Source organism: Hydra viridissima, unplaced genomic scaffold (assembly GCF_058129835.1).
Source record: "Hydra viridissima isolate aposymbiotic clone 2 unplaced genomic scaffold, HvirCarnegie_v1 scaffold_13, whole genome shotgun sequence".
Taxonomy (NCBI): domain Eukaryota; kingdom Metazoa; phylum Cnidaria; class Hydrozoa; order Anthoathecata; family Hydridae; genus Hydra; species Hydra viridissima.
Window position 1 is genome coordinate 7,697,696 of NW_028324312.1, and position 18,155 is coordinate 7,715,850.

Below are 18,155 nucleotides of genomic sequence, written 5' to 3' on the forward strand. Positions count from 1 at the left end.
ATTTTATGATTGGGTATTTTCGGTTCCCAGCTCAGCTCTGGAGTTGAAGTACAGGTATTCATGAATATCTGACATTTATTCTGCTCTCAGTGGCAGAGAAACGTAGTATCTACAATAAACACTTTATTGAGAATAGCTACTCAATAAAGTGTTTATTGTAGTACAAGTACAGATTATTTACTCTGAAGTTAAACGTGTACGCTTTTGTTAATCGTCTGTTTTTTTGTTGTTTTTTTTTATGTTTTTTTTTTTCCAATAAAGTTACTTTTAACTTTTACAAATATAGCTTTCTATTATTTTGTATAGTTTTTCTGTAAAAAAAAAAAATAATAATAAAGTCGTCCACTTTGGCTCAGTACTCTTATGTCATAAAAATTTTCATGTCAAAATTGCAGTATGTGCTTTTACACTTTGCCTAAGTATGCCTTTTTTAAACTACTAAATTACTAAATAAAAATAAAGTATGTGCTAACACTCCCAAATATATCATTTCGAAATTTATCTTTATTCCGCTTAACTAATCATAAGCACAAAAAGCGAAAAAAAAAAATTATTTCCAAAAATTCTGCAGGAAGGATGGTTGACGGGGAAACTATCGGCCCTTACCTTGCAGCCGTCCCCAAGCTCAACAGAGTAGGTTGGCCCGGGCCTCATTTATCTTCTCGTCAGACCTACAGTTGTTTATTTAAATCATACTTTAAAAGCTTGTTTAAATTTTACTAAAGTTTACTAGCCATTACTTTGAATGGCTAATAAGTCTAAAGTTTCTTTTATTTTAAGCCTAGTCAAGGACTCTACACACAAGATAAGTTTAACCAAAACGGTTGGTGATTTCCTGATTATAAAACCTTACTATTTTAGAATATTGGCTCATTTGTCAATGGGAAACCGTCAAAGTTTATTACTTGTTGCTTCTGGAATCACAAAAGTTTTTACGGCTTTTTTCACAACATTCATTTGGCTCATGATCTGCAGCGAAAGATTTCTTAAATCTTTCTTTTGCTATTATCTAAAATTTAAAATCAGTATTTTATGTTTTTTTAGGAGTTGACAAAATATCTTAAAAAACAGAAAATCATATCTTCAAAGAAAAAAAATTTAAAAAAGTTTAAAAAAGATCTTCAATATTAAATCTTTTCACAAAAAGTTTGAACAGAGTAGATCTTTATACCCCAGGGTAGAAAAAAACTTCTACAAAATTGAAAGATCGTTTACATATAAAGTAAAAATTTCTAGACTGTGTGTTGTCTTGGCATCTCAGCAAAGTTTAGAAAGGATCTTCAATATTAAATCTTTTCACAAAAAGCTTGAACAGAGTAGATCTTTATACCCCAGGGTAGAAAAAAACTTCTAAAAAATTGAAAGATCGTTTATATATAAAGTAAAAATTAAGATTGTAAAATGCAGTAGTTTCAAAAAAAAAATTAAAAAAATGGCTCATTAAGATTGTTTATTCTTTTTTTCGAATCCTTATCAAACAAATGTTCTTTATAAAACTAATATATAGTTAGTTAATGAAAGCTTGATCCTTCCTGTAAAAGTTATGTAAAATTGTTAGTAATGGCCATTTAGTCACATTTAAGATTTTTGTTTGAGATTTTTAAAAGAACTGATTATTAAGAATAATAGAAAGGGTTGAAAAGCGGCAGGTGCAACAACCGCGGCAGATGATTAGTATGAAGGATGGCTCCTGGAACAGTAACTGAGAAATACCATGTAGATTTTTAATTTCATCATATATAATCTAAAACTATTTAAAACAAGTTGGCATCCAATTTGTCATCCAGGATCCAAAAGCTAAAAAAAGACAAAGAGAGCACGAGAATAGTCGTATTTCGTAAAGTAAGAGCCAAACCGAGGTTATGTTACTGTAAACCAAACCCTTCAATGAAAATCATGTAAATATTGCATTTTTTAAGACAGTTTAGAAAAATTTTAAAAACCCGATGATGACGGCCAGAGATTAATTTAAAGGTTGACAAGACAAAGTTAAGGTTGTGTAAGAAGAGGTCTGTATGGTCTATGAAAAAGTAGAATTAAGAAATTTTCAGTGATGAAAGCTACTTTTTTTAAACTACTATACATACATACATACATACATGCATACATACATACATACATACATACATACATACATACATACATACATACATACATACATACATACATACATACATACATACATACATACATACATACATACATACATACATACATACATACATACATACATACATACATACATACATACATACATACATACATATATATATACATATACATATAATGTAAGTATATACATATATATGCAAAATATTAACCATGTTTAACTGTTCTATGATTGCTAAAAAATCATTTGTTGTTTATGAAATGCTTCTATGTAACCATTAGGATTTAACAAACATGCGATGATCGTGTCTCCATGAGCCTATTTAGATATTTAGCTACTCTACTGACAAATCCTAAATTTCACATTATTGTGAGTGAGTCAACAAAAATAGCGATCCCATTTTCAAATATGATTTTTCCAATTTTCCGTAAAAACCCCTAAAGTGAAGTTTTACTACAGGGTTATTACGAGATACACTTTTTTGCAAGTCACCATTTCTATTAAAAATTTAATTCTGTGAATTTAAGATCAAAAAAATAAAATAAAAACTATTTATAAAAGCGACAAAGCATAGTGTCTAAGTAATATTTTTCGATAAGAACAAAATAGGCCAATCGCTAGGTTTGACTACTTGATTAACTTAATTACTAATTAAAAGAAAATATGGCATACCTAATAAAATGCTTAGAATATGAGCGGGAGCAGTTCATCATCATCCGTCGAGAAACACAAATTTAACATTTTATCTCTATATATCGTTATTATATTGCTCTATTGATACCGTTATGTTATATTGATATCTTTATGCATCAGATATCTTACAAAACCGTGATTTTAAAAAAAGTTTGGGAAAGTTGATGAACAGTGTACTTTTTCTCCTAAATCGATGCCTCTCAAAAATGGGCTCTCTTTGTAAAATAAAAGCCTCTCTTTGGTTTTTGGTGAATCAAGGCGGCATTTTACTATATTGCACTTCATAACATTTAAAAGCTTTCCAGCGATACAAAAGTAGGATAGTGCTGCTATGTATATATTTATTTTAACGAAATAACAAGATCTTTGTGTCTGACGAATTCGAATAAGTTTTAATTACGTAATTAAATGTTAATTTCCTAATACTTATTGAGGTTTATAAAACTATTTTTGTATTATAAATATCATCGCCTGGTTTCTATTTTATTGTTGCAGGTAAAAAGACGACTCATTCTAAAAAATAGGAATTATTAACTTCAAAAAATTCTTTTTTCCTTTGATCCACTGATTCTCCATACAGGTATGCATACCATTTGAAGTGAAAAAATTTATCTCGATGACCCAGCTTCTTATCAAAGCACGAATGATAAGTATGTTTTCTGAAATTGGTGATTGATTTGTGTGAACAAAAAAGGTGTATTCAGCAAATAATTAGCAAAGCACGCAGGGGTTATTTTCATATACTCTTCGAGCTGAAGCAATTTTTACCTGCGACAATAAAATAAACCGTCATGCAGCGAATTGTTAAATGCTATACCATTGATGCAAACTGAAATATCCTAGAAAAACCAAAAGCTAAATATCTTGAATCGCCATCAATCAAGAACGGGAAGTTTAATGATGAGATTTCAGTGTCTGTCTTTCAAAATCTTTCTAAAATTAGGGACAAACAATCTTTCTTCTAAGAAGGCTGTTTGTTTCAAGTTTTTCTAGATTTTACCATGGAGAAGTTAATAGCTTGGATCTTCACGTTCACTAATTTGACAGCTCATTAAAGATGCAGAGTTTGAAAATTCAATTAAGCTAAAATTAAAGCATAGCGAGACTTTTGTTCATGCTGTGGTTAACTTTCTTAACAACAGTAAGGTCAGGAACTACAAAAAACTTGTCTGCAACATAGTCATAGATTTGAAAAACGAAGTATTACCATCAAAATGTACGACTTGTTTTCTCATTTAAAAAGATATCCTGGTATATTTAGATTAATGAGTGAAATCAAGGCCTGAAATAGACGGAAATCAGATATCTGTGACATACTAAGATGCAGTCCTGATGGTTGGTTACTGCTGGACTCTGAAAAGAGACGGCCCTGCAGCCAATTATTTCAGATGTTCCAAGAAGGGCAAGTTCGTGAACCGTGAACTTTGAACAATTATAACTTCCAATATTTGTAACTTTTTAGATGAAATACAAAAATACAAACATTATGGTGAAATCCGATTTCTTATTTATGTAATGAAATTACTAAAAAATATTAACTAGTAATCTACAAAAAGTCATCGTTGACATTTTGTCCATTTGTAATTTTAGTTAGCACGATAATTTGACCTGGTAAAGAAAAACAAAATGTCATTTTTGTATTCAGCGTTACAAAAAAATGTTCCAATCATTTAAAAATCTCAAAGCTATCTTTTTTTTATAGTGTTATTTATTATTGCTTCAATATACTTTTAGTTATGTAGTGCATGCATTGATTAGACATTAATTTATGCAATTTAATGCCTAATAGATTAAATTCACTACATAGCTAAAATTTCCACCGCAGTTTCGTGCTAGTTCTATAATATATTAGGCCTCCCCTATCCCCTGTCGTGCTTTTAGCGAATCTATTTCCATAAAAACAATTTGAACAAATTAATTCACTGAAAAGATATTAATTTTGGTGCGTTGCTAAATAGCCACTAATGATTCGCTTGAATAAAATAAGACTTAACAGCTTTAAGTCTTATTTTTATTGTTATTATTTTTATTTTTACTATTATTATTATTACTATCATTACAACTATTATAGTTATTATTATTATTATTATTAATATTATTATTATTATTATTATTATTATTATCATTATTATTATTATTATTATTATTATTATTATTATTATTATTATTATTATTATTATTATTACTATTATTATTATTATTACTATTATTATTATTATTACTATTATTATGATTATTATTATTATTATTATTATTATTATTATTATTATTATTATTATTATTATTATTATTATTATTATTATTATTACTATTATTATTATTATTACTATTATTATTATTATTACTATTATTATTATTATTATTATTATTATTATTATCATTATTATTATTATTATTACTATTATCATTATTATTACTATTATTATGATTATTATTATTATTATTATTATTATTATTATTATTACTATTATTATTATTATTACTATTATTATTATTATTATTATTATTATTATTATTATTATTATTATTATTATTATTATTATTATTATTATTATTATCATTATTATTATTATTATCATTATTATCATTATTATTTTATTATTATTATAATTAATTTTATATTAAAAAACATCATTAAAGTTTTGGTGTTTTCACCAGAAGATTTTTTTTCATTTCGACAAAGAGTGTAGAGTGCTGACTTTCTCCGTGACTTTCTCCCTCTTCTATATAGTTTTTGTTGGATCGAGTACAATTTATGAAAAACTTTAACGAACTCTGAAAAGGCTTCCAATAATAAGCATTTAGTAATGGTCCGGCTATGTTTCCTATTAAACTAGGAATTAAAACGTAGCGAAGAATTTTAAGTCTCGTCGTCTGCTTATTAACCTCGTTGACACCATAGGTTGTGTATGTTAATACCCAATAGATAGAATATGGAAACCAGGTTACCATAAATATAACTGCTAAGTTTATTAATCGAAAAACAATTTGATGTTTTACATTTACCACTGAGCTTATATTAGATAGCGTATTTCCTTTGGAATACCTCTTGTAAATTTTTACATAGCTTATAACACAAGCTACAATCATAGTGGTAAGCGGAATTATCATTCCGCATGCGTACATAATGGTCATATACACAGCTCCAAAAGTTTCACCAACTATCCATTTGCGTAAACATACACCAGCTTGATGATCTAGCCGGTACGAGAGAACATAAGGTATAAAAGAAAAACAGCCAAACGACCATGTAAAGAGAAATATTTTATTGAGGTTTTGGTCGTTTATGCACTTTAGAAATGGTTTCACCATCGACTCACACCTCATGATAGACATAAAAGTTAACAAAAGACAGGATGCCATTGAAAAAACTAGCATGCAGCTGTGACCATCGCTGACACTACAAAGAAAGCTTTCGTAGTACTTGTTGTAGATAGATGTTATTCGCAAATCTATCACCAGGTAAGGTATTACCCCGATGTATTGGCCTATATTGATTAAAGACAGTTGAAGCAGGAACCTACAGAACTTCGTTCTTGATTTGCTTAAGAAAAACAAGTAAACTATGTAAATGTTTGTAATCAAACCCAACACGATGAGGAGTGCATATATCATCAATGTCATATTATTTTCTACTTCACCAAACGGTACTTGTCGAGTAAAATTGGTCATTGTCGACCTAATGTCTTAAAGTTTCACTCAACTAAAAGAATTATTTTCAACCTATCTTTATACTGAAAGTGAATCTCTTGGCATATTACGGTGAAAGTTCCGTCTAAATGAAAAATTTAAAAAAAAACAACTACTGATAATGAAAAATAAAAAAAACAAACTATTGATCATGATGATAAAATGTAAAAAAAATGATCTGAAAGCAAATTAGGCAAACGAGGCAAAACGAAAGCAAATAAGGATTATGATTTAGATAACATATTTATGCATGTGTAAACCGTTAAGAAAGAATAATATACCTAAACAAAATGTCAGAAACAGCCTACAACTTTAAGCATATCCTAAGAGAGCAGTTTTAATTGTTTTTATATAATCCTCGCTATGAGTTGAGCTTTAAACTGCAGACATTCATAATAAAGTAAAAGTTATTCCTGATATGAAATGAATTTTTAAATTCGTTTCCGCTTTAATCAAAGCGTTTTGTCAAGTTTTAATGCTCAATTAATTATAGCTGCAGTATTAGGTTGTAATTATTATTGAGTTTATCATGCAGACTTTGTTATGCAAAACTTTTCCGAACTAATCTCATTTGGATTTTGATTTGCTTATTAAAAAGTTAAGTTTTTATAGATTAGTTTTTATTATTATCTTTCTTATTCTGATACGAAAGCCTAATGATCAACAAGTAAATATTCTTCCTGCTCTTTCAACAGGGTTTTATACAGGAGAGAGAGAAAAAAAAAACGGTCTCCGTGTATATAACGTGGAACATAAATTCAAAAAATTTATTTTCTGATTTCTCTGAGCAACAGAACAATTAAGCACCAAACAGTTTTTTAAAAAAAATCTTTGGGAAAGGAAAATTTTTAAAGATAAATTTTTGGTAAAGCAATCAAAACTTATAGAGTAAAAAAATGAAGAAGAAATCATAAAAAATCTTGACATACTCAACTTTTATTAACTGTAATATTCAGCAATAAGAGATTATAAAGTTTTTACCTAAAATTATTTAGTTTTTATTTTAAAATTCGTAAGAATACTTCCTTCGGCATTTGATTTTGAAAATACTATAAATTTATATTAACTGCAACTGTTACACATTCATTCTGATTAAAGGACTGAAGCTGTGTCTATTTATTGATATTCTTCTTTGTGACTCTTATGTAAATTTTATAATAAATGTAAATTTTATAAATTTCTTCAGCATTGAGAATCACTAATGCACGTTTCTCTCTTGTTTAACTTTAGTGAGATTTACGTTTTACAAAGAAAAAAAGGGTTTACATCTTTTTCAGTGACTCTTTGTGAAAAATATAATAATGATAAAGACGATAATATTTCAACCAACAATATTCTTACAGTTTTTCACAGCTAAGTTAGCTTGAACCGAGTTAGAAAAAATTTCCCAGTTGTTTCTTTTCAGACTGATTCAGATTGTTTCTACGTGCACGGATATATAAGTTGATTCAATTAATCAAGCCATGAAAGAACAACAACAGCATGTTAAATTTATCGTTTGACGGCAAATTTATCCAAATGCAAAAATTCTATTATGTTGTTTAAGAAATTTGCTACGCTGGTTGCGCAAACTTCTTAATTTACTTCCTTCGTAAGAGTAACTTGTTCCACCACACTTACTGGCTGTTAATAAAAAATCTCTCTTTCTTTGCCTTAACCGTGACCCATTAGATGATAATATTGCATAACTAATGCTTCTACCGTTTAATTTCTATTTCTAAAAAGTATTGTATTGGTTTTCTGAATGAGTTTCTTTTTTTATGCTGCGTTTAGTATTTGTAATGTATATTTTTGGTTTCTTACATAATTTAACTTGTAATCAGAAAAAGATTTTTAAAATGAATTGACATCTGCAAAATTTTCTTATTATTAGAAGCGTTTCCTGGGCGTGATGTAAAATCTACGTTTTTAAAGATATTTCTTGTAAGAACTGAGAAATAAAAAAATAACTACATTTGAAGTTATATAAAAATGGTAAAAAAAAAAAAGACCTCATCCTATTGCTTTTACTTTTCCTTATCAAACCGAATGCCTTTTTAAAGTTTTGTTATATTTTCATTATAGTTAGAAATGTTTTTCAAAAGCAAAACTTTTATTTGAAATTTGTCTCAGAAAAGAGAGGGTTCTTAAAAAAAAAATAAATTTACTTCTTATCAAAATAGCAAATGCTTTTCTTCTTTCCCAAATAAAAGAAAAAGGAAAACCTAGCAATCTAAACTTATAACAAGCATTCTTTTTTTCATCTTATTTAAAGCCTAAACGATTGAAAGAGCGCAAACTTTTAAAATAAGCAAAAGTTGGTTTGATATCCTCCGGCTCGCACTACTATTTACAGCAAAGAGAAATATTCTAATAAACGCGGAAACGCGCCCTGCTTAATATTAGACGAAGTTTGTCTTAATTTTGCACTATTTAAGTATAAATTCATGTAATAAATATCTACCTTGAAACCGACCCAACCAGGACAAGGTTTTCATAACTTTCTAAGTAGTCCAAATAAAAAACGCTGATTGCTGAGGTAGTACAAGATTTGTACTGAACGCTTCTATCTGATCGGATTAAGTTAGAATTTTAAAAAAGAGAGAATGATTGCTTAAAAGTATGGAGACTAAATGTTAAAACAACCTCGAAGCTGCATTGCACTTTTAAAATCAACAAGCTTTAGAAGAAATCAAGAAGCATTATAAGCAAATACTAGTTGTGTTTAACAAAGCTTGTGTACGAAATCAACTCAAACACATTTTTTGCCGTAAAAAAGCGTAGTGCAAAAAATATTATCAACAAAACAACTAGAGATAAATCTTTAAAAAAGAATACACAGAAACAAAAGGATTGCCGACAAAATGATTGCCGACAGAATGATTGCCGACAGAATGACTACTGATTAAAATGAATGTAATCAAATTAACGTGCCCTATCAACAAACTATTGTCTAATTTGCAAAAGGTATTTATTTGGCAGTTATTTTTCTTTCATAGTCAATTTGCATAAAACAGAGTAAATCTTTGACCAAGAATGAAAAAAACTCAGATCAAAAGATTCTTTTGACTTACACAATTGACATAAAATCGAGTAGTTCTTTGACCAAGATTGTGAATGAGAAAAAACTCTTTAGGGGGCTATTAATTGCTACTCACTTTTGCAGGTTTGTTTTTTTATTGACTAAAACTCACTTAAATAAACATCAGAAGTCATAATAGCAACAAATCTAAGGATGTAAAAAATTGCGAAGAAAAAGAGTTTCGATCAAAACGAAGTGAAGTGCATATTTTCAATACTTACTACGCCTTTGATTTTATTCATTACTATATTAATTTCATTATTATTATTTGCAATATCGCACCAATATTGGTGAATAATAGGTACATAGGCGTGACGAGGAACATATTTATTATTGACGTCACGTTATCTTCAATTTTAACGAATGGTTCACGTCGACTAAGTTTTTATTTTATCCGTAATACAATATTCAAGTAGAGTTGGCCAAACCTCGTGCAGCTTTTGGAATATGTTTGCTCTTCGCCAGTTACCAACGACCGAATTTAAAATGATTTTTAGGTTGTGTTAAAAAGGTTGTCTTAAAACAACTTTAATGAATTTCGTAACATAAAAAAAAAAAGAAAAAGTGACGGAAAAAAAAAAAAGAAAAAGAAAAAAATGCTTTTAAGATAATTGGCAAGAAAAACTTGGATTTATTAACAAAAAAAAATAAAGTTATGTATTTAAATTACAATTCAACTCATGTTCATAACAAGACAACTTCATTTAGTAACACTCTTGAAAAAAAAAAAAAAAAAAAAAAAAAAAAAAAAAAAAAAAAAGATCTCGAATTACACACCACTAAAATGAGTTCGTTCCACCAATTCTTTGCCCTCTCTTTCCTCCAAAATTAAATCCTTTTTTCGCTTCTACCTAATTACTAGTTCACTTTTTCTTTTACCACTTTAATTCCGCATTTTCATGTTACACTTTTGCCCCCCCCCCCCCTTATTGACCGAAACTGCTACCACCCGAGTAGCAAGCAATATTGGCTCAATATTAGACCAATATTATTCATATTGGTTAATATTGGCCAAGATTTGCAATATCGCACCCATATTGGTGAATAATTGGTACATAGGCCTTTATAGCTAACATTTAACTAATATTGACTTGTTAACATTTTTGCAAATGTTGATAAAATATTCGTCCAATATTATCAACATAATCGTCATCACGGTTGAGTACATAATCTAAGCATGCGTAACTTAATCTTCTCATCACCAGACAATTTTGTTGATATTTTGCCATCAAAATTCGACAATTTCAAATAATTGATAGTTTTACAACAAATTAATGATGTAGTTATTACAGTAATTATGAATTAGATCTATAAAAACTTTTACCGGAAAAGTCAAAAACTTTTAAAAAGTACCTAATTAAAAAGTAAACTACGTTTGCAGACGTCGTTAAACGTTACTTTTGAAATAAAAGAACTTTTTTTTTTTTTTTTTTGAATGAAATCTTAAGTTATTCTAAGAATTGAAAGAATGCAAGGAATACAAAAAGTAGCCAATTTACGCAGATTGTATCTCGAGAAGAAATTTGATAACAACCCGTTCTTCGCAAAATTAAATATAAAATATGAATTTAGCTTGAGTTTTTTTTAGTGTATTTATTTAAAACTTTGTTTACTGCAGAACCTTTTGGAATATGATCTTAATCATAACTTCAAATGTGGTTTAAATGTGGTGTTAATATATACTTATTTAAGATACACACACGCACGCACGCAAGCACGCACGCACACACACACACTTACGAGAAAAAAAAACTTGACCATTTATTTGCAGCTTGCGTTTTATATGTTTTATTTTGACTTTTGTTGTAGTTCAACATCTTTATTGTCACTGAACCAATAAATTTAAATAATTTAATTTAATTTAAATAATTTAATTTAAATACGGCAATTTGAATTGGTTTTTTATAAAAATTCCTCCTAATTAAACAAATAATTCGGCAATACTGGTCTCATATGCAAAAAGTAAACTTGTAGCAGTATTGGCCCAATATTGCTTACAATATTGGCCCAATATATATACCAAGTATTGGACCAATATTGTCAATTGTTTATATTGGTAATATTTCATATTGGTCTAATATTGTTGCCAATATTGCTTGCAACTCAAGGGAAAGACCAAGAAAATAGTTCGAGTTAACGAAGGTTTAAGTAATCGAAGCATTCTGTTCCTCAAACTTTTGCAGATTGGTGAAAATATTTCGAGTCATCAAAAGTTCTCTTTTTTGTTTGATCTGAAAAGTAAATAAAATATATCACAAGTTTAAATTAAATTGTTAATAGCTTAACCCTTTCCTGACGCGTGACCCGCACCACGGTGCATAAAATCTGTTTCTAAATGACGTGGAACCACCTGGCGGTTCATCAATAATTAAATTTTATATATATATATATATATATATATATATATATATATATATATATATATATATATATATATATATATATATATGAAAAAGGAATAATTTCTTAAGTTGACACTTCAAACCGCTTGTCATTTGCATTTATAGATCGATCAAAAATTAATTTTGAAAAATGTCTAAAAAGCGAATAAGTCTTACAAGCAGTCATATAGATGTTTTTAACTTAGTCGCGAAAGGGTTAATTAACCGTCAAAAATTTAACTGATTAAAAAAAAAAAATTAGCTTTCACTGAGATATTATTTTTAATTTACCTTTAAAAATAAAGTTAGCGGCAGAATATTTGCCCCGGGAACAGATGAAATTTTTCGACTTGGTTAATTTTTGAGTTATCGGGTGATTTTTTTGAGAAAGTATTTAGAGGGTTCAAAGGGTATTTGAAAATACTTTGAGTAACTGGATGTTAGAGTTATGGGGGATATGTTTTATCGGAATTTTAATGCATTTTTTTTAAGTAAAGTTATATGGAATTAAGGCACTGATCTCTATAATAGCTGGATAGCGCAACTCCGAGCAAAACTTTATATTTTTTGACGCCAAAATCGCCATATTGGAAAGCCCCAAAAATTTTAATCCCGTAAGCTTTAAGTTCTGTTTTTCGGCTTATCGCTTTATCGCTTTATCGCACATATCAGATTTCATTGTTCTGGGGCTTTCCAATATGGCGATTTTGGCGTCAATTTTGATTTTAGAGTTGCGCTATCCAGTTATTATCAATGATATATTAAGAATAACTAGATGTCTAACTGCCGTAAATCGGTATAAGAAAAAGTGAAGCAAAAATCGGCCATTATGGGGGGCAAAATCTTTACGCTATTTATCAAAACAAAACAAATACGAAGCTTTTGATTTGTTAAATTTGCCCCCCCATAATGGCCGATTTTTGCTTAAAAAAATACGCGAAAGTTAGACATCTAGTTATTTTTAATATATCATTGGTTATTATAGAGATCAGTGACTTAAGGCAAGTCAGCACTGTTGCTACCTCTCAGTCGAGAAGTGGTATTAGTTTTTACAATAACACGAGTTAAAACACTGATTCAGAAACGCACGTGTTGAAAAATGTCGAGAAGTCTCGATGGATACCTTATTTTACGAACTTTTGATGATTTGGTTTCTACTTTTGAAAATATAAGAGATGGATTGGCTATTGTTGGTGCTATTTATACTACTAGTGCAATTTTAAGAATTATCCAGAGTATGATGTATGCAACTAGAGTTTATGTTATTCCAAGGTAAAGTTACGATTTGTTGTCATTATCTATTCTCGAGTGATAATAGCTGGATAGTATTTAACATATTTGTTAATTTTCTATATAAGTTACTATATACTATAGCCTATAATATCTAATAATAGTATTTAAAAGTATTTCAGTTAAAATCTTTGAATTCATAGTTATCATACTTGCTCAGAGGTTTACTTTTTAACGTTTCTAGCAAAGCTTGAAGATTTGTTTGGTTCATCGTTCATTCTGACTGGCTCAAGAAATTTCATGAACTCTCAATTAAACCAAATGATAACACAAAACCTTCTGATAGTAAAGATAATGCTTCAGATAACACTTTTAATCAAAACCAAAATCAAGATCAAAAATTTGAGATCCGTTAAAAAGTAAACTTCTACAACCAAAATAAGTTTAACTTTTTTTTCTTCTATGAAAAGATAAAATTAAATAACATTGAGTATTTTTATTTTGTTTGAAATGAATAGAAATTAAACTGAAAAATAACCCAGAAATGTCAGGCTTCTATGTTTTTAAGTAATTTAAACACACAAATGTTTATGGCTGATATGTTATCAATTAGAATTAAATATATAAATACAAAAACACATAAAAACACATGTTTGTATGGTGTAAATATATATTTAAATTTGAATTGTTAACTACCATGTAAATTTAATGTAAATCTTAAGTTATCAAAATATATTTGTAACAGGTTGTTTTATCCTAATGATCTGTCTTCTCGATATGGTGGTAAGTGGGCAGTTGTTACAGGAGCTACAGAAGGCATTGGTCAATCTTATGCTCGAAAACTTGCACAACGTAAAATGAATATTCTGCTTATATGTAAAAACAAGGACAAACTTCATAAATTTGCAGAAGAAATAAACTTGGATTATAAAGTAGAAACAAAGTGTATTTCTATAGATTTAGTAAACCTTACTGATGACAACTACAGCTATATTGAAAACATGCTGAATGAAATTGACATAGGAATACTTGTAAACAATGCAGAAACAAACAATATAAATTTTTCTACTTCTTTAGGAAGAAAGTTGAATCAATACCTTATTGATCACAATATCAAAGCAACAGTTTTAATGTCAAACATGGTTTTACCACAAATGATTAAAAGGAAGGCAGGAGCTATTGTAACTATATCTTCTTTAATCTCATCTCTTCCTCTTCCTTACATGGTTTTACAATCTGCATCAAAGGTCTTCATTGATTCCTTTTCAAAGTTACTTCAGACAGAGAATGCAGCTCATAACATTTTTATACAAACTGTTCAACCTGGTTTAGTTAATACACTACCTTTGCAAAGCTCTATGTTAGATAGATTCTTTATAGTAGATCCTGATACATATTGTGAATCAGCTGTTCGTACACTAGGTTTATCACATAAAACTCATGGCTATTGGAAACATGGGATTGTGAGCTATTTAAATAAATTTTTCCAGTTCTTTTACTTATTATAGTGAAAATAAAACTTTTTGATGGTTTCTTTTCTTTGTTATTACTTTTATTGGTGTTAATTGTTATCCTTATCATTTTTAAAATGTTAAAAACACTACTACATGCTGCTGCTGCTGCTGCTGCTGCTGCTGCTGCTGATGATGATGATGATGATGATGATGATGATGATGATGATGATGATGATGATGATGATTTTCAGTGCAATCTAGTCCGATACATGAGGATGATGGCTAAAGAACTCTCTGTGAGTGAGCACTCAGAAATGTTGTTAAATACGACCTGAAGGGCCAGTTCTACAGCTAGATCAAAAAGGTACCTCATTACTGAAGAAGTCGAAGTCAAAGGAGTTGAGAGAAGTATAAAAACTTTTGTCCATCCTTTAGAAAGGTCAACCAATAATTCTATTCTCAGATTAAAAACTTTTTACAGTGGATTCTATATCAATTAACAGGGCTGATCACTACATTAACACTTCAAAGCCAGAAGTTGTTCCAGAAGTTCAGGACATAATCTCCTGCTTCTGTGATGATTTTTGGAGTGATTGCTTTCACTTCCCAGAAGATGCTCCCGTTTTTATTGATTAGAGGTAAAAATCAATTCTGATGTGTACATGAAAATCTCAGAAGACCATATCCGGCCTTGAATCTCCTCTAAGTTCGATCCTGATGCTAAAATTGTTCACCCCATAGAGCAAAACCCAGGAGTGGCTTAGAAAAAACATGCCGCATTTTTGAAAGAAAATTTTATGGCCACCAAGTTCCCCAGATTTAAAACCTCTGGGCTACAGTATGTGACGTGTTAATAAAGTAAACGGAAAATTTCTAAGTATATATCAATCTAACAAGAATACGTTCGGCATGCAAATTAATATTCTTAGGCTATATTAAGCTTTTCAATTTGTAACTTTATGGTAAAAGGAATAACATCTTTTAATCAAAGGTACAACGTGCGTACCGTAATATAGAGCACCTATCGTCTTTTTTTTAAAAGCTTAGAATTTATATTTCTCAAAAGAAAAAGCCAAAAATAAGATTTTTAGGATATGAGAGATTAAAACAATCTTTAAATAGTGTAAATAACTAGACAAGAAACGCCTAAAATTGAAACGCGGTCAAAGGTACAACACGTTATCCTATTTTAAGTTTATGTACATTTAAGACCCCAAGTAAACGCAGAGAAAACTCATAAGATACAACTCTACCTGCTCCAAATATAATTCTGCAAAATGGTTTTGTTTACTATGAAGTTTTTTTAGTTCTGTGTGATTAGTACTCAAGCAATGCTATTGTAAGTTAAATGGCTATTTACAAGGAGGTAATTTCATTATATTTAGTTTAAATAGATGACACAGTATGAAGAAATGGTTTAGCTCTTTTTCTTACTATTTTCAACTTTGGCTGCTGTCTAATCAACCACAGCTTCTTGTCTGTCCAAAGTGAATTATTCTCAGAAAACAAATCTTAAACTTCGAAATATTACTATTTGAATTCGAAAACGCTTAACATAAAACGTTGATGAAAATCACACCTTATTTTAACACTGTAAGCATATTTGATGTTAAAGAGTTATATGGTTTGTCTTGCTTACACAATGGTTACTGAAGCGTTTCAAACGAACCACTATGTTTTCCCAGGCTCTTCTACACACGTCTACGTCAAACTAAGCACACTCTAGTTCAATCCGCTCACAAAGTTCACCAATCGAACGAGCAGGCAACTCGATTGGACCTCGTTTGCCTATCCATCGTTGAGGGAATTTTCAATCAAGCCAGCTTCTTGATAGGAATAATGGACAGATGCCCCATTTTATTGAATGTAAATATCACGTTGTTTAGACAGAAACACCGAAAAGGTTTGAACTAATAAGACCATCTGAAGTTAAATGCACACCACACTATTACTCTGTTCTTTGAGTTGGGCACAGGCATTTGTTTGTGCTGATAACAGTAGGCCCAATAGCAACAGTTATAACGGTTTGTAATACCGTTTAGCGTGAATTGGCTCGTCTGTCCATATAATCTTGTTTAGCAAGTTGGAATTTTCTTCATTCTTTTGTCGAAATCATTTTCACTTAACTTTTGTACAGTACTTGGTCTGAATGGTCGAAAGCCTACTTCTTGAATAGCACTTTAATTACTACTTTTACTCATCCACCTTTCTATAGCGCCCTTTTGAACTGACAAGTCGTTGGTTTCTACCATTTCTCTAACGTTTTGAGAAATGGTAGAAACCAACCATTTCTTTTAACGTTTTAACACTTCCTCTGTAACAATAGAACGAGGGCGCCCGGATCTTTCTCCATAGTGAACTCTGTCTGTTTTCTTAAACTTGTCAACTAAATTTCGAATTATTTATTCATGAGATTGCGGAATAGGAAAATCAATTTCCTTCTAACCTCTTAAAACTTCTCAAATTTGGCAAATAAAAAAACAGTTTGAATTCTCTCTGCGATCGAATGTTGTAAAGCAATGCTTTTTTACATATATACATCTAAATTAATAATGAAGCATTACATATGTATAGATTATTAGTAAATATATTATGATAGTTTGGAGCAATTTTAAATCAAAAGCACGTACAAAACTTATGAAATACCCTGCACAGCCTTTTTGAAAAGTTTATGAGATAGTTTTTTGTAATTTAAAATGTGCATCTTAATATGGCAAACTGGGGTAACTTTTACATATTTTTGAAAAGATTATCTTGCAAAAACTATTAGTAGAAATTAAATCATTATGTTGGATTTTTTCTATTGTCGATTCTTCAGATTGCATTTACATACCGTTTCTTGAATGTTTAAAGCGAAAATTAGCCTTACTACACCCAGTTTTATAAACCTATTCAATATGTTCCCCCAAGCAAAAACATTTACATCAAGTTGTTCCATGTGAGAAATCATACAAAGTAGCAAACTATTTTTATTTTTTTCGATATCGCATTTAAGCAAAACTGATTACAAGATATGCAACATTATAACATTATATATGCAGCAAAAAAAACATTAGCATTTTTTGAACATACCTGAAACAGAAGTTTAGTTGAATTTCAAATTGAGTAAGTTAAAAACACTATCCAATTACCAAAACTATTTCACGAAATACCACAGTTCAGCAAAATAGCACTCGCAATAAAAAACCAGAAACTCTACAGGGTGGGCATTTTAAACCCGGAACTTTTTAAAAATTCCCGAAATTTGTTTTCCGTTAAACTCAATGCCTCAAAATTCAAAAGTTATAAAAAAACGTTACAAAAAAGTTATAAAGTTGATTTTTAAGAAAATAAAATTTTTTTCGATAATCTTCATCACCATGTCGAGGAAATATGATAGCAGAACCGCAGTGATAGAGTCACTTCGCGGCGGGTACTCAATCCAGAAAAGTATTAGGTGGTTCGGGTATCCAAAAAGTATAGTTTATGACATTGCAAATAGATTTAATGAAATTGTGAGTTCTGCAATCTCAAGGAGCATAACAAGGAAGACCGAT

The 18,155-nt window shown here is 29.5% G+C and overlaps 2 protein-coding genes and 1 long non-coding RNA gene across 5 annotated transcripts in view; 1 reads left to right on the forward strand and 2 right to left on the reverse strand.

Annotated features, from left to right (window-relative positions):
* Window positions 1-18,155, reverse strand: part of LOC145194821 (sodium/mannose cotransporter SLC5A10-like) — a 297,350-nt gene that overhangs the window by 32,520 nt on the left and 246,675 nt on the right. The gene's annotated exons all lie outside the window — the stretch shown is intronic.
* On the reverse strand, window positions 5,441-8,316 carry LOC149880258 (uncharacterized). 2 transcript variants are annotated; one of them, XR_016446257.1, is made up of 2 exons: window positions 7,835-8,316; window positions 5,441-6,578 (listed from the first exon to the last, which is right to left on the reverse strand). It is a non-coding gene; the product is annotated as an uncharacterized LOC149880258 (long non-coding RNA). The 2 variants fall into 2 exon arrangements; XR_016446256.1 differs by lacking the exon at window positions 7,835-8,316 and adding an exon at window positions 6,775-7,394.
* LOC145194944 (inactive hydroxysteroid dehydrogenase-like protein 1) lies at window positions 12,820-15,637 on the forward strand. 2 transcript variants are annotated; one of them, XM_090070557.1, is made up of 4 exons: window positions 12,911-13,207; window positions 13,911-14,628; window positions 14,871-14,915; window positions 14,971-15,637. In XM_090070557.1, the coding sequence occupies exons 1-4, from the start codon at window positions 13,035-13,037 to the stop codon at window positions 15,031-15,033; spliced, it is 999 nt and encodes a 332-aa protein (XP_089926683.1). In that variant the 5' UTR covers window positions 12,911-13,034; the 3' UTR covers window positions 15,034-15,637. The 2 variants fall into 2 exon arrangements, with proteins under 2 accessions (XP_079928819.2, XP_089926683.1); XM_080072693.2 differs by lacking the exons at window positions 14,871-14,915; window positions 14,971-15,637 and having other exon boundaries at window positions 12,820-13,207; window positions 13,911-14,696.

Excerpts from the sequence above, each read along its gene's own strand:
- LOC145194944 (XM_090070557.1), top strand. The coding sequence starts at position 13,035 with ATGTCGAGAAGTCTCGATGGATACCTTATTTTACGAACTTTTGATGAT. Across the intron at positions 13,208-13,910 it reads AGAGTTTATGTTATTCCAAG|GTTGTTTTATCCTAATGATC; the intron begins GTAAAGTTACGA and ends TATTTGTAACAG. Across the intron at positions 14,916-14,970 it reads TGATGGCTAAAGAACTCTCT|CTAGATCAAAAAGGTACCTC; the intron begins GTGAGTGAGCAC and ends CCAGTTCTACAG.